This window comes from Microtus pennsylvanicus, chromosome 6, assembly GCF_037038515.1.
Source record: "Microtus pennsylvanicus isolate mMicPen1 chromosome 6, mMicPen1.hap1, whole genome shotgun sequence".
Classification (NCBI taxonomy): Eukaryota; Metazoa; Chordata; class Mammalia; order Rodentia; family Cricetidae; genus Microtus; species Microtus pennsylvanicus.
Genome location: NC_134584.1, coordinates 121,429,901 through 121,454,995, shown reverse-complemented (window position 1 = coordinate 121,454,995; position 25,095 = coordinate 121,429,901). Strand labels below are relative to the sequence as shown.

Here is a 25,095-nt window from a genome sequence, read left to right as displayed (position 1 = left end):
GAGAGATGCTTATCCTACAGGGCAGTCTGAAGATAAGCAGGTCTTTGGCTAGGAGACTGCACCTGAGAAGGGAGTCTGGTGATGCAACAATCACCTCAGACTGTGAAAAGAACAATGCATGTACTAAGCAAGAATCACAGTGGAGGTCAGATTTAAAGAAGGCATCTTCTGGGGTCCACAGATGCTCTGTGGCGACTGATAGAAGCTCTCTGCACAAGCCTACCTTCTGTTCTCCACTGTGAGCACTTCCTTTCCTATCTCAGTACAAGCTCTCATTTTACTGCATGCCTGGTCCAGCCCACCACTGACCATCTCTCTAGGAACAAGGGAGTCTGCTTCTCCGGGATCAAGAATGTCTGCTGAAGGGCCAGGGTCCTTGCCTGCTCCACCATACTCACATCTATCTCTCCATCATCAATCTCTCCATCGTCATCCTCTTTCTTCTTCTCCTTGGCAGCCTCTGTGGGTTCTTTTTCTCCCACATTCTGAACATCAGGTTTCCCTTCCTCTCCGGGAACACCTTCCCCCTTTTCCTCCTCATCCTCTGCCCCAGCCTTCTCAGCTTCCTCCTCCTGGGCAGCAGGAGCCGGCTCCTCGGGGACCTCCTCATCATAGTCTAGCTCGTGCTCGTCCAGTTCCCGGGTTACTGAGGAAGCTTCATCCCTGAGGTCACTTGTCCGGTCTTCCTCAACATCATCCCCCTCCTCGCACAGAGATCCTGCTGGGCCCCTGCTCAGCTCATGAGCCTCTGAGTCTTGATCCTGGGACTTGGGCTCACTGGCTTGGTCTTCTTCATCAGAGTGAGTCTCCTCCTGGCTTTGCACCCTAGCTGTATTTTCCTCATCATCCAAATCAGAAGCCCTTTCCCCAGCTCCATCCAAATCTTGTTCAGATCCACTTTCCCTCAGAATGTCATCATCTGAGAGCGCCGGCTGCTCTTCATCCTCTGGGGAGTGAGGATCCAGTTCAGGGCTCTCAGCCACATCCATCAGGACCCGCAGATCTGCAAAAGACAGACAGCACAGACTCAGCACAGGCCTATCCTCCTGACCCACATGCCCTCTGCCCTGAGGAGGAGGAAGGACCCAATCTGCCCTTGCTCCATACAGCCCCTCCCAAACCCACACAATTCCCCCTGGAATGCCAGCGCATAACTCCACCAGGAACGGTTGGCTTCCACTCAGTCCTTCCTCTTGCCTGCAGCCGGAACAGGTGAAGAGAACTGAACAGTAAGTCATGGACTGCAAAGGGCAGCTACTGGGATTCACGGGAATGACTACTGAAACTTTCTACGGTGGAATGAGGTAGCACCCTAGGTCAGCCGTGGTTTTCAACTGACCCTTTTTCTCTTACTCTGCCTATCAAGCACAGCTTCTTGTCACCTCTTCAATTCCTCCCCTGTACTTAAGATTCAGACCTGCCACCCAGCCTCCAGCATGTTCTTCAAAGGCACTGCTCTAGGACCAGTGATACCCAAACCCAAACAACCAAAGCTATCTGTTGTACAAATGGATCACGACAATATTTTTAGACATTTAAGATATAGATAGATTTTTTTAATTTATTATGTATATAGTATTCTGCCTGCATGTATGCAGGGTACCAGATCTCATTATAGATGGTTGCGAGCCACCATGTGGTTGTTGGGAATTGAACTCAGGACCTCTGGAAGAATAGCCAGTGCTCTTAACCTCTGAGATGTCTCTCCAGCCCTTAAGTCATATTTTTAAATAAAAAACCTTTTTCTGCTGGACGGTGGTGGCGCACGCCTTTAATCCCAGCACACGGGAGGCAGAGGCAAGCGGATCTCTGGGAGTTTGAGGCCAGCCTGGTCTACAAGAGCTAGTTCCGGGACAGGCACCAAAGCTACAGAGAAACCCTATCTCGAACCCCCCCCCCCCCCAAAAAACAAACCTTTTCCTTTTTAGAAGACTCACTTCTATTTCTACAAATCCAGATTTAATCATATAATCGAAGCACATGTTTTCTGGTTTTCCCCTCCACAACTCACAGAAAGCACTTTGCTCTGCGTGGTGTAGCAGCACATGCTTATAATTACAGCACTTGGGAGCAGGAGGCTACCCCACACTACACAGCAAAACCCTGACTCAATAAAAAAGCACATGGCTGCACTTGGTTTAAAAGCGAGTTAGAGAGTAAGTAAGTATAGATGTCACATATAGCACTCAGTAGCCAGCATTGCTATCGCAGCAGCAACAGACACCAACTTACTTCATGAAGGAAGAAGAATTTGGAGTTTATCTGATTCTATATTCTGAGGCTGGAAACAAACACAAACAGGCTGTTTGGTACCTAGCAAAACACACAATTTACTCATTTTGGGATCACTATGTGTTTAGAGGTACATATATTCATGTTCTTTGTTGTTTGTTTGTTTCTTTGTTTTGCTTTTTTTCAAGGCAGGGCTTCTCTGTTGTAGCTTTGAAGCCTGTCCTGGAACTCACTCTGTAGATCAGGCTGGTCTTGAATTCACAGAGATCCGCTTGCCTCTGCCTCCCGAATGCTGGGATTAAAGGCGTGCACCACCACTGCCTGGCTTTATATTTATGATCTTTATAGATTATATTTATATAACTTTAAATTTATCTATTAAAGATAAAATGTATGTTTCAACTTATGCACTTTGTGGGGTGAGCACTGTGCTAAAAATTGAGTTCTGGATCTTACATATGCCATGTAAGTGCCCTATAACCAAGCTTCAGCTCAGAACCCGAATTTGTATTTTTAAAAACTTGTAGCCTGTCGGGTGTTGGTGGCGCATGCCTTTAATCCCAGCACTCAGGAGGCTGAGGCAGGAGGATCTCTGTGAGTTCGAGGCCAGACTGCTCTACAGAGTGAGTTCCAGGTCAGCCAGGAATACACAGAGAAGCCCTGTCTGGAAAAACCAAAACCATCACAGTTACTCAAAAATACACAGCAGTCAAGGTTTTCTGTTCATTTAGCAACAGGGCAGAGGAAGAAATATTGAAGGAAATTATTAACTCATCCTACCTGGGCATAATAAACACATGTCAGTTTGGAAACCTAGGATTTATGGGATGAGACAAGAGGATTGTTGAGAGTTTGAAGCCAACCTGGATTACACAATGAACTACAGAGAGAGAGAGAAAGAGAGAGAGAGAGAGAGAGAGAGAGAGAGAGAGAGAGAGAGAGAGAGAGAGAGAGCGCGAGAGCGAGCAAAAAGCAGTAAGAGCAAAATCAAAAGCTATGTGCACACTCTGATTTCCACAGAGTGCAGTGAGGGTCCTGAAGTGGGCAAGGGTGAATATCATGTAGACAGGGCTCTGTGATTTTCCACTAAAGAAAGTTGGTGCAAAGCGCTAGTGTGGATAGGTAGAATTTTAGTAATTAAATCGAGCTAATGCCAAGGACAACAGCCTAATATATCAACACTAAGGAAGACAGGAATTCCTTAGTGTGTAATATCTGATCCCTAGCTTTGCAGTTTTTATTACATTGTATATTTTTAAGTCTTCATAGAGGCCCAGGGACCTCTCATCTCTTTAGCTGCCTAGGGGTAGCACCTGGTACCCACAGGAAGTCAGTCATGTGGAACTTGTTACGAAGTCTCATATGCACTACTTGAAACCCAAAAATTCCTATTCTAGTATTTTATAGCTAAAGGCAACCTTGTAAACAAAGTTATCTTTTAAATCAACTGTTCCACAAAACCAAATGTCCTGTCTAATTTGGAAGTCTTACACCCATACTGTAGAAAACAAAGTCCAGCTCCAAGATGCTACCCTCCTTGTAACATACTATCTTATATATGGTTTACAAGACCTTCTAACTTGGTCACAGCCCTTTTCTGGGGCCCTGGTACAAGTTGGTTTGCTTTTGGTTCCAGTTAAATTAGGTTAATGAGTTGTTTTTCACATTTTGAAAATCTTGAAAGGAAATTCTATGGTAAGAAATGGAGACAGAGTGCCCAACTAAACAGCTGAACTTTAATAAGAAGCAGGCTGGTGAAGGAGGGAAGGCTACTGTGTATGTCTCAGGACCATCATTTGGGCATTCTGAACTTGTGTTCCCAGACCACAGATGGAATTAGTTCTAGTCCCAGCTACTGAAGTTTTACTATAAATTCTTTTTGGATACAGACCATGAATAAACTAGGGTCTTAACAAAGCTGCGGGCTCTGTCTTTTCCTCCCTCCAAATATCAATGCACTAGACATTCACAACAAAGACACAGCCAGGCTGACTAGCTTGAGAAATCTGAAAGGCTGGTGTGCTGTGTACATGCCCACTAAACCTTCATGCCCTCCAGGTGAATTTACAGTTACTTATAGGAGTAAGTCACAAGAAGTAAGTTGACTTCTGTTTTGTGAAGGTGGTTTTTGCCTTCACATACCATAAAGTGGTACGGTTAATGGGCCTGAAAGTACCTGTGGCTGTCCTGGTGTGTGTGTAGGGGGTGGGGGAGGCAAGATGACTCGGGATCACAGGCTGTTCTGAACAACCAATGACAGGCATGAACAAGCCTGGACATTCAAAGTCTCTCTCCCTTTCTGGCAGTTCAAAACCCCCAAATTCCACTCCACGTTAGGCATCTTGTTTCTTATATTGTACATTATTCTGTTTATCTAACTGCACCTACCATATAAACTCCAACAGCTTATTTGAAAGCTTCTGGAAGGTCTCTCCCTCAACTTTAAGTTGGGATCTTAAATTTCCAAAGGCCAAGTGTTAATGTCTTGGTTCCTAGGGACACACTACTAAGAGGTGCAGGAATCTTTCTGTAGGTAATTTTGACAGGTAAGGCCTACTAGGAATTCAATCTTTTCTTTGCTCCCCAGCATTTAACAAGAGGGTGAGTGGTTTTGCTCTATCACACTCTGGCTACCTTACCAACTGAATATGGTCTAGATTCTAGAATACACCAAACCGAGAGTCAAAATATGCTTTTTCTCCCCCTGCCTTTTTTTTCTTTTTTTAAATTTTTCTTTTTGAGACAGGGTTTCTCTATGTCTGGAACTCTTTATGCAGACCAGCTTGGCCTCAAACTCACAGCGATCAGCCTTCTGTCTTCTGATTGCTAGGATTACAGGTGTGTGCCACTAATCAACCTTTTCTCTGTAGGAGTTTGTCTCCTCAGGTATGTATCACAGTGACAGAACACATATACTCTTCCCACTCCTTCAGGATGAGAAAGGATGGAGGGTCTCAAAGGGCTGGCCCTCAGTAGCCTATACACCACACACTGTACTATCTGGGAGTTCTGGGAGGCCAAACTGACTCCAACCACACTACTAATGGCAGAACAGTAATGTCACACTCTCCTCATAGTTGGGTCGCTTTTAAGAACTGCAACAAACTACTTAAGAGCCTGGCCTGGTGAGCTGCCAACCCAGGTTAAAACTACTCTTGGTCAGCCAGGCAGTGTTGGCACACACCTTTAATTCCAGCACTCGGGAGGCAGAGGCAGGTGGATTTCTGTGAGTTTGAGACCAGCCTGGCCTACAAGAGCTAGTTCCAGGACAGGCTCCAAAGCTACAGAGAAACCCTGTCTTGAAAAACAAAACAAAACAAACAAAAAACTACCGCTTGGAGGCGGTGAGACTATTAAATGAAGCCAATTTCTTTACGCGGCTGACCACTGAGACAGGTGTTCCGCATGGGCTTCAGCAAAGGGGGATCAATAACAGACAAACACAACTTGTGGGAAACTTCTTTCTTTCTTGAGATAAGGCCTCACTATATACTCCAGCTGTCACTATGTAGACCAGGCTAGCCTCAAACTCAGAGATCCTCTCACCCCTGCTTCCCAAATGCTGGGATTCAAGGTGTGGGATACCATGCCCAGCTATGAGAAACTACATTGAACAGACCAGGTCCTATGCTGATGTCCAAGCTCTATTGTGCCTGCTTAAAATCCTCGTTCACAGCTTCAATGTATACAGCAAGAATGTCAGGATTGTTGACAAACACCACTCCAAAGTGACGTAAACTCAACCAAAAACTCTCTGATAAGGAGTAGTCACCTTTGTAGATGCCAAGGTATCTCTTTAAAGATGGGCAAGGCAAGAGCTTACCTGCTGGGTGTTGTGAAGTAAATCCACAAAGTTCTCTTAAAGTGTTTGTGCATTCCCCACCTACAACTGAAGAGGAGTTTCAGGCTTTGGGGCATAGTGAACTGGTTCCAGAACTGGCTGGGCTTCATAAGCTCTCAGATCAAACACATTCTCCTCTCGGGGCTCAGAAATGGTAGCTGGCCTAGGGGTTGAGAATCTCAAACCCTGCCTTGGGACAGGAAATGTCAAGATGAACCAAACACCCTCTTTCATGTTCCCCAAGTGGGTCTGAAGAATTACCCATTCTTGCAAATAAGTCCTAAACAGAGCTCATTTAAAGCTACTATTGTGCCTGGCAAACGCGGCTGTCAATGTATGCGGGGGAAACTAAATCTCCAGCAGCAGCGAGACTGTTAAGTCTTAGTTTAATTTCCTCCAGCACCACAACTGTTGCTACTTTACGCCAAAGACTCCGTGTCTCTGAGCTCCCAGTCCAAGAGGCGAGGAGGTTACACTTCCTAAAGAGATGGAAGCCTCTCGGGGCACAGTGGGTACGTCCAACCTGTGCACACTTGAAGTTGCGAGAGCAAGTTGCAGGAGGCTCCAGAGAGCTCAAAGTTCTCCGTCGAGCCCGCCGACAGTCCAGGCGGGCCTCCTCCCGAGCCAACCTGCGTGCTCCTCTTCCCCTTTGTAGGCGGCGAACATGTGCCACGCCGAATGGCCCGGAAGAGAAATGACAGCTTCAGGAAAACCAAGTTCACCATGGCAGACCGCGGCGCATTAAGGCGCCGGGCCGTCCCAGGCCGAAGCGAGCTCGCGCCTGTCCGCTGTCCCGGGCCGCGCTTCGGCCCGCGGCTGCGCACAGCCGGGAGCGCGCCCGAGCTCGGGAGGCGGCGCCGGGCTCCCGGGCCTCGCTCCCGCCGCCGCTGGGGCGGCCTCCTCCTCACAGCCCGCCGGCCCCGCTTACCTCAGTGCGAGAATGGGAGGCGGCCACGGCTCCGCTGGGATGGGGGCGGCGTGGACAGGACGTTCCTCGGCCTTTCCACTTATCACTGGTTCTAGCTTCAGGCACGACGCGGGCGGAACAAACGGGCTCCACTACCCGCGGGGGCCGGCCATTGTGCGACGTCATCAGGCCGCGACGGCCTACTGCGGGCCGGCGGGCTTCCCTCGGTAGCCCCGCCCTCCTCGCGCTCTCTTCCGGCCTCCGGGGCCCCGCCTCCGCGGCGCGCTCTCGGGAGTCTCCGCTGCTGCGCCCGCCCACCGAGGTCGGCCTGCACCTAGCGGCGCGTGCGCAGCAGAGTCTACTGGTGGTGGCTTCCCGGGATCGGGAGCGGGTGCCAGCTGACGAATTGTGAGCAGGGTAGGGAAAGCCCTTTGAGGCTCTTGGTGTGCGCTTGTGGACGCTTCAGGGCCTGAAAACTTGGGATTCGGTTTTGTTTGTTTGTTTTGTTGTTTTTTTCGAGACAGGATTTCTCTGTGTAACTCTGGCTGTCCTGGATCTCACTCTGTAGGCCAGGCTGGCCTTGAACTCACAGAGGTCTTGCCTCTGCCTCCCAGAGTGCTGGGAGGCGTGCGCCACCACCGCCCGACTGGGATTCGTTTTTGTCAGGCTCAAATTTCCTGTCTTATTAAATATCAGTGCTTGACCAAAAGTGTTTTGGGGACTGGAGGGTAGCTCTGAAGTAGAGACAGCACCTGGCAAGTGTGCTCAAGGCCCTGGTACGCCCCCTCTTCCCCAGAGAGGAGTTTTTGGAGATGTGTGTAGCGTTTAGAGCGGCGCTAAAGATTCTTGGTCTCATTAAATGTGATTACCATGACCCAGTGTAATTGGGGCTCTGCTGCTGATGCTGGCTTAAACCCCCTTCCTCATCGCTACTGACAAAGGGTAGCGAGGCCTGACCTCTTGCAAATCTTGGAGCTGATCTTGGGTTTACATGGTTGGGGGCTGCCTGTCTTCCTCGGACAATCTCAAGGTGAAAACAACCCAATGCCCATAAATTGATGAAAGAAGGAACTGTTCTGTTCTCAGAGTGGCACATTAATTCAGCCACAGAAAGGGATGAAGGGCTGACATATGCTATAAGCACAGAGGAACCCTAGAAGGGTGCTTGAGAGAAGCCAGTCATGAAACCCAAGCTGCTGGCTATGCCTGCGAGGGATTTTTTTTCTTGATTGAATTATTTGAAGTGGCGAGACCCTCCCCCCCCACCCCCGCCTTTAATCTGGATCATTTGAGGTGAGAAGATCCACCTTTAATGTGGGCCACACCTTTTGGTGGCAGCCTATATAAAGGAAGAAGGAAGCCCTCGCTCTTTGCCTGCTCTCCCTTACTCTGGCAAGTTCATTCGTTCATTGGCATTAGGGCTACTTCTTCAGGATTTCAATGAATATTGAAGATCAGTTGAGACATCCAAGCTTGTTGGACTGAATCCAGCCTACTGGATTCTTGAACTTGGTAGCCAGCCGTTGTTGAATTGACTGGGAACCCCGACTAATACAGTACTGAACTCGGAAAAGATGAGAGGAGAGAAAGACTTCCTCCATAAGTTGTTTATGTCAGGTTTTTGGTCATAGCAAAAATGCAGTTAACAGGATGGAATGATGAACTGGGGAACTATTTGGCCTTCTAGATGTATCTTGAATTTCCCTCCTGTTCTCAATGTGTGCTCCACCCCTGGTTCCTGACTGAGCCCATGCTAAAGATTTCCCTTCTCATTCCTGTCCCTGCTGGGGACTATCCTAGGCAGTCAGAGCCACATTTTCTAACTCAATTTCATTCACCTCCCTGATGGTTTAAGACTCCTTCTGTGGGGCTGGAGAGATGGCTCAGTGGTTAAGAGCATTGCCTGCTCTTCCAAAGGTCCTGAGTTCAATTCCCGGCAACCACATGGTGGCTCACAACCATCTGGAATGAGATCTGGTGCCCTCTTCTGGCCTGCAGGCATAGACACAGACAGAGTATTGTATACATAATAGATAAATAAATATTTAAAAAAAAAAGACTCCTTCTGTGGCTCCTTTTGCTATCAGATAAAACCTAAACTAATGCACCAGCTTCCCTATGACCCAGTGCTCCCAGCCCATCTCTCCGGCACCGTATCTTCTTTCCTGGCCCTTCAATTTGCCATCTAATCTCTGTCCCCAGGTGTGCAGGATAGTCTGATGTCAACTTGACACAAGCTATATTCATCAGAGAGGAGGGACCCTCAACTGAGAAAACGCTACCATAATATCCAGCTGCAAGGCATTGTCTTAATTAGTGATTGGTGGGGGAGGGTCCAGCCCATTGTGGGAGGTGTCATCCCTGGGCTGGTGGTCCTGCGTTCTATAAGAATGCAGGTTGAGCCGGGCGGTGGTGGCGCACGCCTTTAATCCCAGCACTCGGGAGGCAGAGGCAGGCTGATCTCTGTGAGTTCGAGACCAGCCTGGTCTACAGAGCTAGTTCCAGGACAGGCTCCAAAGCCACAGAGAAACCCTGTCTCGAAAAACCAAAAAAAAAAAAAAAAAAAAAAAAGAATGCAGGTTGAGCAAGCCAGTAAGTAGCACCCACACACACACCATGACCTCTGTATCAGCTCCTGCCTCCAGGTTCCTGATCTGTTGAGTTCCTGTCCTGACTTCCTCCGATGATGGATGATGCTGTGGAAGTGTCAGTCAAAGAAACCCTCTCCCTCCCCCACACTTTGCATTGGTCATGAGGTTTCATCACAGCAACAGAAACCCTAAGACGCCAACTCTGGACATGGGTCTCTCAAACTACCTGAAACTCTTTTGCCTGATTCACATTTATTCATCCTTAAGTCTTACCATGGCTGGTTTCTTTTCAGATACACTGGAGCTAAGTGCCACCTGCGTGGACCACTCAGTTCTGCCAATGAGGGTATGCCCTTGGCAGGGTTCCACACCAGAAATCCTGGTGGTCTCTGCTTAACAGGCCAGGCAATTCTGATGTTCAGAGCATGTGAGACTGGAGTACCTTGACCTTTGGCTCCAAGAGACATGGATGAGAACAGTCACAGAGATCTTATAGTAACTGGAAAACTGGGAAAAAATCCTACAAATGACCCAAATATTTACCAAAAGACACTATAATACTGTAACTAATACTATATACTACTTACAATGGTTAAAAATTATGTGAATCTTGGATACATAAAAATAATATTTGGAAGTAGGGGGTGAAGCTCAAAAATGATATTGAACTAAAAGGTCAAGTGGCAGAAGAAATACAGATGGATCATTGTTTCCACTGTGGCAAAGACCACGGTGAAAGCAACTTGGGGAGGAGAGGGTTTGTTTCAGTCACAGTTTATAATCCATCCATGGGGAAGTCAGGGTATGAGCAGGCACAGTCATTGGAGGTTGCTGATTCCTGGCTTGTTTCTATGGTTTGCTCATCCTGCTTCCGTATAGCACCCAGGACCACCTGCCCAGGAGTGACACTGCCTCCGTGATATGACTTGTGTGCAAACAATCTGATGGGGGAAGTCTCTCTGTTGGAGCTCCTTTTTGCAGGTAACTCAAGCATGTGTCGAGTTAGCAAAAACAAAACCAACTAACCAAGACAATCATGCTCACATAAGATTATGATCGTGAATATTTTTGGAGGTGTGGAGGAAGTGAAACACACATACTGTAGTAAGGAGGCCACTAGTTAGTTCCCGGCCACTCAGCCCTGAAATAATCACACAGAAACTATATTATTTAAATCACTGTTTGGCCCATTAGCTCTAGCTTCTTATTGGCTAATTCTTACATCTTAATTTAACCCACTTCTAGTAATCTGTGTATCGCCACATGGCTGTGGCTTACCGGCTTAAGTTCCAGCGTCTGTCTCAGGCTGCGCTTCATGGCGTCTCTCTGACTCTGCCCTTCTTTCTCCCAATATTCAGTGTAGTTTTCCCCGCCTACCTCTGGCCTGCTATTGGCTCAAAGCAGTTTCTTTATTCATTAATGGTAATCACAGCATACAGAGGGAAATTCCACATCAACATACTGCCACTAGGGGTATACATGGTGTAGCCATTTTAGAAGGCAAGAAACCAGTATGCACAGGAATGGTGGTGTATGCCTATAATCCAAGTACTTTGGAGGCTTTGGCAGGAAGATGACTTCAAAGTCAGCCAGGAGTGAATCTCTTGGAAACAACAGAGGAAATATATCAGTACGAATGCTAAGAAAACTACCTGAAGCTGGACGGTGGGGGTGCCCGCCTTTAATTCCAGCACTCAGGAGGCAGAGGCAGGCAGATCTCTGGGAGTTCGAGGCCAGCCTGGTCTACAGAGTGAGTTCCAGATCAGCCAGGACTACACAGGGAAACCCTGTCTCGGAAAACAATGACAACAAAATGCCTGAAAAGATAAAAGCATGGAAAATAGTTGCTCCTTGAGTGTGGGAAAGGAGAGAGAGGCGCTGATTTTCTAAGTTGCGACTACACTGAGACAATGGGCAGTAGTAAATGTCCCAGAAAGTGTACAATCTGAGTTTTGCCAAGTTTATACCAAGAAATCCCACCTGGCTGAAAACTGCCCAACCTGTTGCCATGTATGGCACACATGAGGCACGGAGTCAGAACCCTAGGTCTTGCAGCCCTAACAACATCAACTCAGCCACTCCTCCTCAACAGGCCAAGTCAACAGACAATCGATAGTGCAAAGCAGAGGAAAGAGATTTATTTAAAGCGGCTGCCAGGCCCAGGCTCTGACCACTGTGGGTTTGGAGTGCTGCCTATTATCTCCCTGAACCCCAGAGGAGGGAAAGCTGGGAGCTCTAGGACTCACTTCCTGCTCCCCTCACTCCAGACTCATGGGATCCCAGGCCTAAATGTTGCTGTACACACTCTCAAGGCATGGACATAGCCATACATGTTTGCCCACCCTTGACTGTTGGTAAAGTCAAGACTATCTGAAAAGCATTTGAGAAAGGACAGCGTTGCAGCTCCTCTGTATGGTCAGCAGAGGGTACACCAGAGCAGGCCAGCTGCTGCTGTGTGGTTGGCCCTAATCTGGCTGGCCAGCTGTGAACTCGGCTTGTTAAAAAGGACTCACTCAGAATGTGTTGGACCTCCACGTAGTTCTGAGATAATGAGAAAGAGCCAGGCTGGATCAGCAGAGGGCCTGCTCTCAGGTGGAGGGGTTTATCAGGCCTGTCAGCTTTAGGCTTCTGTGCCCAGCTGGGATCCCACCTACCCTTACAAGGGTGTCACCCCAGGGAGGTTGGACAAAGGATCTCCAGACCTCCAAGCTTCTGGCTTTTTCTCTGGCTTCTGCATTGCAGGGCTTCAGCCACTGGTTTGGGTGAGCCAATGACTGAGCAAAGGACCTATGTGGGAGCCGTTCCTACTCATATCCCGAAATTTATTTATGCAGGGTTGCATGTAACACAGCACAGGCTGGCCTTGAACTCACCGTGTTGGCAAGAATGACCTTAAACTTCTGCTCTTCCTGCCTATGCCTTTGCAAGTTTCTAGGATTACATGTATGCACCACCAAGCCTGATTTAAGTGGTGCTAGAGATTGAAGTCGAGCATTCACTAGGCAGGCACCCTACCAAACTTAGCTACATCTCTCAGCTCCAAATAATTTTGTAAGCATAAACTTGAGATTATCAGTAAATAATTTAATATATATACATATATATTTCATATACATACAAGCCTGGGTCATATAAAATTTTCTTAGACTTTCAGAGATCACAAGCAGAAAGTTTAAAAAGGCCCCTCTCGACCTTCTCCATAGGCCCAAGACAAAGGGCTAGTGTCTGTCCCACAGCTCTGAGCGTTATAGCTGGGTCGGCGGCTATCGTCTGACTAAGGACTATGAACCTCTTCCTGGCGCCTTTGGAAGTACGCTGTGCTGAACCCTTGCTGGAGGCATGGTCAGCTCCAGGTCAAATGCCAGAAAGTGAATTGTGAGGATGTAATCACCAAGGCTCCAGCGATGGCTACACAAGCCAGATGCATACAGGGAAATGAAGTTGTCAGCATAAAGACACAAGGCAGACTAGCTTGCTTAGAAATTTATATTTGGGTGGTGACCATACTGACAGAGGTTGTGCTGCCTCGTGGAGAATCTGTTGAAGACTCTGCAGTCAGCTGTGGAGCTGGCGTTCTGCTCTGGGTATCCAGTCAGCCATCTCCCCAAACCACATTCTCGTTTCTCACTTTACTGTGGGCTGCTGGGGGTGGATGGGTATGGAGGATAAAACCATACAGGTGGAGGAGTCTAAACTCATTTTGGAGGAGTTCCGGGAGAGGCTCTATATTACTGGTTGCTCTATATAACTAACCATTAAAACAATGGGCCAGCATCTCCAATTATCCTCCTTTTTCCTCTACCTTACCTGCTACGTCTCTGGCAGAAGTCAGAGTACTGCCAGAGACGTAGCTCCCAGTATTGAAGAGCCAGCCTCTTGTCCCGCCCTCTCAGCAGTTTCTCCCTCTCTCCCTTCAGGCTGCCACTTCTGCTTTGACTGGATCTATGGCAGAGGCCAGGGTGCCTCTGCAGCTCTTTGCCGACATCTCTGTCCTTCATGCATCTCTCCTGGGCTTGTGATGCCTGTTCTCAGAGCATCTCCATACTCCCTAGGTGAGCCCACCCATCAAGCAGAGATGACGTTCCATACCACCGGAAGACAACCGTCCTGGAATTTTCCCCACAGACACTCTCCATTGCTTAAGCGTTTTACCCTAGATGTCCCAATCACCACCCCTTGTCACTATCCCGCACACCCTATAGAGATATCCACCTTGTCGAAATTTCCTCTGTAAACAACCTCTCCCCTCCTCCATGCAACTTCACTTGTTTAGTTTGTCTCATTCCCCATATCACGGACAACACCATTGCTCTTTCGAAAACCATACCTTATGCTCCCAGCGGGGAGAGATAAACATCTCCTCCTCTGAGGGTCCCAAGGATAAACTGAGGCACAATTCTACCAAAGTTTACTTTGGAGAGCCAGTTTATGGGGCCCCCTTCCAGAGCATAGATGACTGGGTTATTACTAGACTGTGGGTGCTTTCTCCTCCACACCCCAGCAGGGATAATGGCTTTCTCAGTCACATAGATGGAGTCCTCCCTGCCCCTCCCCAAGTCCTTCCAGTCCTATATACTCCAGCCCCTCCCAGCTCATTCTCTCATGGACAACGGAGGCTTATCCATGGGACTCAGATTGGAGCTGCAGTGCTATCTAGCCACGGGAGATATTGGCCCCACACCCCAGGTTCCTCTCTGGGCTCTTTGTCTTCTTCCTGTCAGGTAGAGGATTGCTCTGCTGGCTAGCAGAGGTTCCTTGGCAGCCAGATAAACTCCTGGGACCACTCCCACCCAAGCTGGGTAAGAGACAGCATCGCTACTTCCTCCTCCTGGGTCCCCCTGCTGGTGAGGCCTAGGCTGCTGATGTCGATGCAGGTTGGCATGAGGCTCTCAGCTCTGCAGAGGGAGGGTGAGAGGAGGAGCTGAGGAGAAGTTGGCGGGGCTGTGTGTCTGTGTGTGTGAGGTGCACACCCGCGTAATGTGTAATACTGCAGTCGGCAGAACATAAAGCCTTCCACGGAATGACTGAAGCTCAGGCATTGTTCTCTCTCTCTCTCTCTCTCTCTCTCTCTCTCTCTCTCTCTCTCTCTCTATCTCTCTCTCTCTCCCTCTCTCCCCCTCTCTCTCCTCTCCCCGCTTCCCTCTCTCCTTTCTTCTTTCGCTTATTCTTTCTCTGCTTCCTCCCCTTTCCCCTCCTCTCTTCCCTCCTTCCTCCCCTCCCGACCTGGAAGGAGGAAAATGCATTGAGTCCTCACTGGGTAAGTTCCCCCCACCTTAGAAGTTTCGTGTAAGGGCTGCTGGAGGGGGGCATCTGGCTGGGACATGGTATGCAGTGGTCCCCACAGAGGTATCTGCAGAACAGGTGTAGTGGCAGGTAGAGTCCTTGGAGACGTCAGGAATGGACTTCTGCAGCTCTGGCCCCCACATCTGGAAGAGCCCTGGGAGGTCTCTGGATTCAGCCCTGGTTACCAGTTTCCCGCTGACTGCAGAGAAGGAGCACTTTTGGGGTCGAAGCAGCTGCTAAATCCCGCAGATCTTGTGGTCCTCTCCTCCAGCTAACGAGAAAAGGCTGGTTTTCAAGAGTGTCCCAACCATGTGGATATGTCTGTAGGGACAGGCATGTCAAGTATGTTTCCATGTGAGCATGTGAGAATGAACAGTGTATATGCTTGGACTGTGGAAAGTCAGCCTGTGGTGTGTGTGTGTGTGTGTGTGTGTGTGTGTGTGTGTCCATCCTGTACTGTGGGCACAGGGCATGCATATCAGGGCTGAATGTCAAGTGCGTACACAGAATTGTGTTGCACATGCGGGTAAGGTTTGTAATGCTTGTGTGGGCAGTCATTGTGAGTCAGGCACAATGTTTGGTTTGTTTATTTGTGTGTGTATGTGTGGACCTAGATGTATGCTTAGCACAGGTACATTGCATGTGTGTAGGCACAGGAACATTGTGGGTGACGTGTGTCCTGTGTACAGCTGTGTATTGTGTGTGGGTAGCATCTGTGGAGGTACAGCTTCTCCACGAACCCTGCCTTGTTCTGATGCTTTGGCCCCTGTCCTGGGGGCTGAAGTAGTGCCGTGGGACTGTGCATTAGGCTGAGCAGAAGTGGATAAGCACCTGACCTTGAGCGAGGAGATCTGCTCCCTGCTCCAGGTCATCTTAGGGTTTATGCCATACTTAGCTCACCTTTGCCTACTTGCCAATTACACCTACAGGGAATAGCATTGAGGTGTGGGCATGTGTATGTGTGTGTCTGTTGGGTATGTTGTATAGTGTTTGCTGTATGTGTGTGTTGGGTGTGTTGTATAAGGTATGTGTGCTGTGTTAGTTGAATGTGTTGTATCCTGTGTCCTATTTGTGTGTAGCGGGGTATTTGCCTGGAGTCTGCACTGTGTGTCACATGTGGCATGTATGTGAATGTGCACTCCAAGCTAAAGCCCCATTTTGCTCCTGGGCTGGTGCCTGCCCTATCTGGATCCCAGCACAACTCCTTTGTTGTCATCCCCGGGAGCCATTGTTCTCAGAACTCATACCCACTTCCTCCACTTGGCTCATCGAGTCTCTGTGCCCTCAGCCTTAGACACTTGCATTCCTGCAGACAAATAGAAGATCCAGAGTTCATGAGGCTCAAGGCTGGAACTGTTGCTCTGGGCTTCAGGCTCAGCAGCTGAGCCCTCCCATGCTCAGCCGTAGGCTGGGACCACATCATGCATTTTGGAACATTATAGAACTGCAGCAGCAGCTGGGTCCCAAGATGATTCTCCACATGGTGGGAGAACCATCCATCTCCCCATGCTGATGCTGCTGTATTTCCACCTCCAGCCCTGACTCTAGAGGTTTCCTTCATGTCTCCCCATTCTGCCCCACAGCGGAGGGTCCACAGTAGTCCACATGGCCTCTCAAACATGCATCCCCCTGACCCCTGCATGGACTCCTTTTTTGGTCTTCCCACCTGAGCCCTGTCCCAGCATTTTCCCACTCCCTAAAGACTGCCCTGATGCCATCTAATGCCCTGTCATGCTATCTCCTGAGAGAGAGAGAGACCCTGATTTATCCTTATCCCTTCTCCAGCTACTGCTTGGCTGAGCCCTGCCTGACAGTTAACCTGGCCTCCTTACCTCTACCTGTGACTCTGCTGACTTTTCTGGGGTCTGTGGGTCCCATGAAGCCCTTTAAAGCTGCATGTGAGAGCATGTTGCTGCTTTGCTTAAAGCCACTGGCAACCTCTGCTGCAAAAAAATAAACCCTGCGCCGGTGAGACTCACAGGCTGTAACTGGCCCTTTTCCCTGCTTCCTCACTCAGCGCAGGCACACAGTACCTGTCCTGTAGCCATAATGTAATGCACCCAACACTCTTTTCTGGGAAGAAGCTGCTGTTACCACCCGCTAGACAGACTGATGGGGAAACTGAGTCTTAAAGTTCCACAATAATAATTTTAAAGAGGGCTGGAAAAAAAATGGCTCAGCAGTTAAGAGCACTGGCTGCCCTTCCAGAGGACCGGGGTTCAAGTCTGAGCACCCATATGACAGTTTGCAATTGTCTGTAGCTCCAACCCAGGGCATCTGATGCCCTCTTGTACCTTCCACAAGTATTAGGTATATGGTCATCCATTCAGGCAAAACAACCATGCACATAAAAATACAAAAAGGAAAAAAACCTAAATAATATTAAAGAAACAGATGCAGATCACTTATCAAGGTCAAGGCCAGGGACATTTTAGGCTTCATTGTTTCTATGGTCCTGACAACCCTGAGAAGCAGGTGTGCATCCTTTCTGTCCATAGTGGGTGTGTTGAGGCTTAGGGATGCTGCAGACTCAGCAGCCGAGCCCTCAGTTTTCCTGGCAGAGAGCTTGACAGCATATAAGGTGCAGTCCCCTTTCCACAGTGGGCTGTTTCCTGCATCCACGCAGGGTGGAATGGCAGAATACCCTGCACACTCCTTGACCTGCCCCAATGCCGTATCCCTGCCACACAGCCCCAGGTCTCTGAATGCGGTGCCATGGGCAGGTATTTTTAGGATCCAGAGCCAGTTTGTAGTCCAGCCCAACCCATGGCTGCCTCTCAGAACTGCCTCTTCCTACCCCTCCAGGCCTGCAGGGCATCACAGAAAACGCCAGCAAGATGGATGGCCCCAGCAATATCTCACTGGTCCATGGTGATACCACGCTGGGCCTGCCAGAGTACAAGGTGGTCTCAGTCTTCCTAGTGCTCCTGGTGTGCACCACCGGCATCGTGGGCAACGCCATGGTGGTCCTGGTGGTGCTGACCTCACAAGACATGCACACGCCCACCAACTGCTACCTGGTCAGCTTAGCTCTAGCCGACCTGATAGTGCTGGTGGCTGCGGGGCTGCCCAATGTCTCTGACAGCCTGGTGGGGCACTGGATCTATGGACATGCTGGCTGCTTGGGTATCACCTACTTCCAGTATCTAGGCATCAATGTCTCCTCCTGCTCTATCCTGGCATTTACTGTGGAGAGGTAAGTACCCACAGGTTACCCCCATGCCTTCTCCCTTCCATTGTCTTCCTTAACGAGAATCCAAGGAGCCTGGATTCAAGCAGGGATTTCTGGTAAATTGAGGCTCCATTGAACCTTCTGTTCAGCTAAGCCAGTGTGGGGTGCTAGAAGAACCATCACAAATGTGGGCACTTGCTCTGCTTCTAGATTGCTGTAGGGCACCAGGAAAGGCCTCTGACTTCCTCTGAGTCTTGATTTCCCATCCAGAACACAGGCACTTGGATGATCTTTTTCACCACCCCCAACTACTGGAGACTGAACCCTGGGTCTTCCACATACTAGGCAATCCATACCTCTAATCTTTAAAATAAGTTAACCTTGAGATGGTCTTTTTGTTTTGTTTTGTTTGTTTTTCAAGACAGGGTTTCTCTGTAGCTTTAGGGCCTATCCTTTAACTAGTTCTTGTAGAACAGGCTGGCCTCGAACTCAAACTCATAGAGATCCGCCTGCCTCTGCCTCCTGAGTGCTGGGATTAAAGACATGCACCACCACTGCCCAGCAAGACGGACTTGTTCAGGTTGACTATAAACTTGTGATCCTCCTCCCTCAGCCTCTCAAGAAACTGAACAGGCCTGCGCTATTGTGCTCAGCAATGGTGTGTCTCTTGAATCTCCACCAGCTTGAATTTTTTGTTTATTTGTTCATTTTATAAGACAGGGTTTCACTATGAATACATACTGGAATAGCAAGCTAGCCTTGAACTCTTTTTGTAGCTGAGGATGGCTCAAACTCATTGGAATCCTGCTGTTTCAGCCTCCTGGATCCCAGAATTACAAGTGTGTACCACCATGTCTGGCTTAGTTCTGATTGTAACACACCAGAAACAAATGGTCCAAAGATTGAACATGCTGATCCGAAGCCTCAATTTGGGGTGGCAGGAGTTGAGACTTTGAGCTCAGCAACTTGTTAGGGATACCCAGAATCTGGGCAGAGTTCAGGTCTGCCATAGCCAAACACTAGGTCCACTTCTACAGTCCCCGTCTGTGCTTGCCTGGGAACAAGTCGGCATGGGGATGTCTCATCTGTGCCATGTGATTGTTCCCAGGGCCCTGAGTGTGAGCAATAAGGAGATCTGCCTGTGAGGGGCGTACGGTGTAACTCCCTGCCTTTGGTGGAGAGTAGCAAAAAATGCTTTGACCACATGTGGCGTTCAAAGGCGACTTTGAGAGCCACGGAGTCACAGGACAGGACATTTCCAGGCTGCTTTTCTGTCCTTGGGAGGCTGGCCTTGTTCTGCCTGTCCTTGAGGTGTCCTCACCCTACACCTTTGCAGCCCCCCACTGCCCTTGCCAAGTACAGCCCAGCCACTCTTACTCATCCCGGCTCAGTTTGGGTCAGGTGTCTCAGACATAAGCCGAGCAGTCCCATGGCCCCAGGAGCCAACATGCCTTGCCTGTGCCCCACAGGTACATCGCCATTTGCCACCCAATGAAAGCACAGACTGTGTGCACCGTGGCCCGGGCTAAACGGATCATCGCAGGTATTTGGGGGGTCACATCCCTCTATTGCCTACTCTGGTTCTTCTTGGTGGACCTCAATGTCCATGACAATCAGCGCCTGGAATGTGGCTACAAGGTGTCCCGAGACCTCTACCTGCCCATCTACCTGCTGGACTTCACTGTCTTCTTCATCGCACCCCTGCTGGTGACCGTGGTGCTCTATGGGCTCATCGGGAGGATTTTATTTCAGAGCTCATTGTCCCAGGAGGCCTGGCAGAAGGCGAGACAACCCACTGGGCAGGGTGAGGGTGCACCAGGCAGTTGCTGCTCTAGATCCAAGGGCTCCATGTCCTCCAGGAAGCAGGTTAGGAGGACTCCTGGGTGCAGGTGGGGGTTGCATGTGAGGAGAATCATGGGGAGAGGCACAGATATGCAAAAGAGCATAAAACACACAGGGCATGACTGGCAAAGCGTCTAAGTCGTTTGGTCTTTCATTTGCACATACATACATGCATGCATGCTTGCATACATACATCTATGCAATGACTGCCAAGGCATTTCATATGCCGAGTAGAAGCTGAGACACAGAAAGAACATAGAAACACAGTCAGATGCCCTCCTTGAACTACAAAGTGAACACAAGCCTGTCCAAGGACAGGCAGGAAGGAAACATGGGAACACATGATGCTGGGGAACAGGAGTCAGGGGGCAGTTCAGGAGGCCTTGCTAAGAGGTGACAGATGGGTAGAGCACCAGTGTTGGTAAGGAAGAGCAGCCAAGCCAGGTGCAGGGAAGCATTCCCAGAAGAGAAACAGCCAAGGTTGATGCTGAGGTGGCAAGCTGAGCAGAGAAGGACTTTGAATATATGAAATGGGAACATTCAGGAGTAGGGAGAGAAAGAAGGATAAGTAGCTGAAAATGAGGTGTGGGTGCCCAAAGTCACAGTGGGGGCCCTATCTGGCACCAGGGACTTTGTAATAGAATTGTATCCTTGGAAATTCAGTATCTTGGGAAGCTCAGTCTGAGTCTCAGCTCTGAGAGATGCCCCGAGCCGCTGGTTTTGGCATCTGGTGCACATGGCATCCGTGTTGTCAGCTTCTAGCTATGATTGCTGAGTGTGTCCCACAGCCGAGCCCTCCCGCCTTTCCTCTCTACAGGCCACCAGGATGCTGGCGGTGGTAGTGCTGCTTTTTGCCTTGCTGTGGACCCCCTACCGCACGCTGGTGTTGCTCAACTCTTTCCTGGCCCAGCCTTTCCTGGATCCCTGGGTTCTGCTGTTCTGCCGCACCTGTGTCTACACGAACAGTGCCATCAACCCTGTCATCTACAGCCTCATGTCCCAGAAGTTCCGTGCGGCCTTCCTGAAGCTGTGCTGGTGCAAGGCAGCTGGGCCGCAGAAGCGGGCAGCATGCGTCACTGCCAGCAGCTTCAGTGCTGTCCAGGAGACCCCAGGAGGGACTGAGAAGATGCAGCTGGGCTCCATAGAGGCCTCAGGTCCCACAGCTGCTGGGTCCCTGCATTGCCAGCAAGAGCCCCACTGCAGTGCACTCTGAAGGCTCCTGCCTGGCCCCTGACTCTGCTCCCTGTGCTGGCTTGCTCACTGGTCTGGTTGATATCTGCTCTGAGCACTGGTGGATCGCCAGGAGAGGGACAGATAGCTCACTGCCCATGGGTCACCAGAGGTCCCTTTACCATGAAGGAGGACACTGGAATGTTCTCAGCTAGATCCTGTGTGGGTAGCTCTCTATTCTGAAGCCAGGCTGGTGGGAACAGAGAGGAAGCTGGAGACCCAGTCTTCACCCCTTCAAAACCTTTCATCTGTTCCCACTCATTACTTTAAGCATCTTTTGGAGTTTATTATTGAAGGAGTGTCCTTCCAGGCGTTGAGCACTGCTGTCCCTTGGTGAGCCCATGCGTACAGGTTTCAAATGTGGTCATTGGACAGTGGGGGTTATACAGAATGGGTGTCCAGCCAGTCACCCAGGGCTGTTCCATGATGTTCATCCCTGGCCCCAGCATCCCTTCCAGTCTTCCATTAAGGTGGGCAGCCCTGTAAGAGAGCCCACCAAGCAAGCTCACCCACCACAGATGTTCTTGAGGAAAATAATTTGTCTTCCCAACGAGCACCAAGAAGCCTGGCTGTCTAGACCCTCTCTGCCAGTTGCTGTCCTGCATGCTATGTTTTTACTGGAGGCATGCTGCAAACTCAAGAGATGTCAGGAGAAGCCTCTGCTGGGAGCCAGCCCCATCACTGCCTACAGGACTACTGGCTGAGCCTGAGGACCAGTAGGCTTCATGTCCCACACTGTAAAATGGGGCCACTGACCCTGCCTTAGTCCCAGGACCCCAACATTGAGGAACACTATAGCAAACATGTTTCAATACGCAGAAGTGGTCACTCTGACTGGAGACCTCAGGAAGGCAGGAATTGGTGGATGCTGGTGTGTGTGTGTGTGTGTGTGTGTGTGTGTGTGTGCCTGCGTAGCTGGACCAGGTGAGTCAGCCTACTCACACAGCTTCTGCCTTCCCGGCTGGATGTGATCCTTCTGACTCATTCCTGCTCTGGGTACCTGGCCTACTCCAAAATAGAACTGACTTTTTAGGGGCTCTGATTGCTGAGTCTGGTTTTGTGGGGTAGGACATTTAGAACCTCACATATGGGGGAATAAAGGACCTTACTAGAGGGAAAGTCAACACAACAGTTGGGGGTCACCCAGAGCAGCGGGAGCCCTACCTGAGGCCTGCCCATGCCGTGGTCTCCAGACTGAGGGCACGTTCTTTGGACGCCCCCATACCAGGCTGGCTGTGCTAGGGCAGGACTTGCTCCACCCTCTACCTGAGCCGGCTGTTCCTGCCATCCTTAGAGCCCCTTCACCCTGTGACTTCTTCTTTACCACACCCATGTGACATGCACGTGTCCCCTGGCGGATGTGGCCAGACAGACCTGATCCCTAGCTCCTCCCCGTCTCCTGCACTCTGAGATCAGAGCTTACATGAAGTAGTCAGATGTGGGGGGCAAACATGGAGGTAAGGCAGTCAGATCCAGCCATGATCTCCCAGGCTGCCTGGTCTGCCTGTGTGCTCTGTAGGCACCACCCGGCCCAGACTTGTGACCTCTCTCTCTGACTGTGGCCGGGACAAAACCTTGCTGACATCAGACACTCCAAATATTTTCCTGTCCTATCTCATCTTTCCTAGTTACCTGCTCCCCTGAAGCACAGTACCAGGGGAGTGGCCTTTGTCAAATGCAGACCTGAAGATCACATTACAACAGACAGGCCTCTTGGTGCAACACACTGGGTAGTACTCACTTTCTCGGGTGAACTTGGTCTTGTAGGGCCAGCTCAGACTGGCAGAGCTCTTGAGGTCTGCTCCATGCCATCCTCCAAGACCATCACACGTTAACTGGGCATCCAGCTCTAGCCTCCCGTAGTTTCTCTCTTGTACAGCATGCGGTCAGTGGCCCCTCCCACTCTTGGCTTGGAATCCTTTGTTTGGTAAAGTTGTTGGTTGGCTGGTGAATGCTGCCTGGGTATATGGTGTCCTGTTATACTGAGTTTTCTCTGTGACTTTAACCTCTGGATGGATGAAGCAGGCTAGCAGCCCCAGGACTGCAGGGATCTTATAAAGGATATAGATGTTCGGCCACTGTGGACTCCTGCCTCAGAAGCAGGCTGCCTGGGATATGCTGAACACCCTGGAGATGAAAACCATGGAGCAGACCTCAAGAGTCCCTCTGGTCCTGAGTCAGCATCTGCTTTACACCTGTGGCAAGAGCTCTGTCCTGGGAGGCAGCTGAGAACCCTCGAATGGGAAGATTGCAGAGAAAGACTTGGGAGACACGAGCCTTCCTCAAGACTGCCCAACGACACACAGATGTTTGTAAATGTATAATTTGCTCGTATGTAACATAAAGTCTTTTACATATACACGAGTTGTGCTTGGAGCAAGCTTGGACAGCCTGTCTCATGCACGTTTTCTCTGGAAGTCAGGTGACTATGGATGTCTACTCCCAGGCTTGGGCTCTGGAACCTTCTTAGGTCACAGCACACTACAGACACCTTGTCTCGCCCATGAGCCATGAGACCCAGGACGCTCCAGGACCTCCACAGTCAGGTGCACCGACTCAGCCCTGAAAGATGCTGGCCCAGTCTATGACATGACGACCCCCTCCCCTGAGGAGGCGAGGTGCTTGCTCAGGAGTTCCCACGGGCAAGCAGATACAGCCAGGGAGGAGTGGGGTCTGGAGGCGCAGTAATTAGTCTTCGAGCACAGGGCCTGGCCGCCCCATTGTCACCTGCGGTTCATCTTAAAATCATGTAGGTAATTGGAAGGGCCACCAGTGTGGGTATCGTGGGATTTGTTAGCCCATTTCATTCCCCGCAGCTGCTGGAGCTGCAGATGCTAGAAGACAAAGGATCCACTAATCTTTCTTTGAGTGTCCTGCTAGGCCTACAAGGGCAAACAGGAGTCAAAACAAAAAACAAAAAAAACCCCAAGGAAACAGTTTAATTCTTGTTGGTAAGAGAGGAAAGGACTTCCATCTTCATAGTTATCTTACTCTATTCAACCTGACCTGTTAGTTGCTTCCTGTGCTGGGTTTCTTTGTTTTGTTTTTCACATTTTTAATACAAGTGTATCTATGATGAGGTGGTGGGGGGGGGGTGTCATGCTCATGACTGCAGTGCCTGCAGAGACCAGGAGAGGGCAGTGTAGCTCCTGGAGCTGGAGTTACAGCGGTTGTGAGCCACGCCAGCGTAGGTGCTGGGAGCTGAACTCAGGTACTCTGCAAAGGTAGCAAGGACTTTTTAAGCTCCTGAGCCATTTCTCCAGCCAGGTGTCTGTTTTGCTTGTTATGTTGATCCAGGCTGACCTTGAACCCCAGATCCGCCTACCTACAGCTTACGCACTTAGGAGCAGCTCTTCTGAGCTGCGTCAAAAGCCCGGGGGTTCTGCCTCACAGCATCTGGCAAGGGGAGCTCATGAATGGAACAGGGAGGGGCAGATCTTGAGAGTTAGAGTCAAGCACAGGACATATACAAAGCTCACGGCGCCCGACCAGGTGGCCTTCTGTGGGGCAGTGCTGGGAAGATGACAGCTAGAGCTGGCCAAGGAAGGATGTCCCAGGATGAAGCCCAGGGTGGAGACCTTACAGAGGAGAGAGCCCCAGCCCTGTGCCAGCTACTGAGAAGGAAAGCAGGCAGTGCTGTCTCGCTGGCTCCCCTAAGACCAACTGAAACGGAAGACAGAAACAGCTGCTGTTCTGGGAAGGGGGTGATTTGATTTGGGAAGAGGCAGGGAAGGAAGAGAAGTGAATTAAAGGTACAATATGGAGACAGTCGCACCTGACTTGGTCCCACTGGGGGCCCTTATGTACAGCTGTGAGGTTTGTCCTCTGCATCCTCCCTCCTAAGGACAGATGGCATTTGTCATGACCCCCATCTTCATTGGTTGATGGCTGTCCTGGGTATCAGTATCAAACCCCTATTTTTGTGACCTCCATTCTGTGGCAGAGAAGAGCCAAGTGACTTAAGGGCTGGGTACCCATACATGGCAATGGGTTGGAG

The 25,095-nt window shown here is 49.9% G+C and overlaps 2 protein-coding genes across 9 annotated transcripts in view; one reads left to right on the top strand and one right to left on the bottom strand.

Moving 5' to 3' along the window:
* Zc3h18 (zinc finger CCCH-type containing 18) overlaps positions 1–7,185 on the bottom strand; it is a 38,582-nt gene extending 31,397 nt beyond the window's left edge. For 2 of the 8 annotated variants that reach the window (XM_075977514.1, XM_075977512.1), the window contains exons 1-2: positions 7,002–7,181; positions 399–1,003 (exon numbers count right to left, since the gene is read on the bottom strand). In XM_075977514.1, the coding sequence (XP_075833629.1) occupies positions 399–989 (591 nt within the window). In that variant the 5' untranslated portion in view covers positions 990–1,003; positions 7,002–7,181. Of the gene's footprint in view, positions 1–398; positions 1,004–2,232; positions 2,282–6,055; positions 6,888–7,001 lie in introns of those variants that run through there. The other 6 variants (XM_075977510.1, XM_075977509.1, XM_075977515.1 and 3 more) reach the window with 6 other exon arrangements.
* Positions 7,186–7,217: 32 nt separating this feature from the next.
* Positions 7,218–23,461, top strand: LOC142852565 (thyrotropin-releasing hormone receptor-like). Its single transcript, XM_075977517.1, has 8 exons — positions 7,218–7,397; positions 10,451–10,552; positions 13,489–13,623; positions 14,293–14,370; positions 14,802–14,828; positions 17,660–18,050; positions 19,496–19,892; positions 20,686–23,461. Exons 2-8 carry the CDS (start codon positions 10,516–10,518, stop codon positions 21,079–21,081), a joined length of 1,461 nt encoding a protein of 486 aa, XP_075833632.1. The 5' UTR covers positions 7,218–7,397; positions 10,451–10,515; the 3' UTR covers positions 21,082–23,461.
* The last annotated feature ends 1,634 nt before the right edge of the window (positions 23,462–25,095 follow it).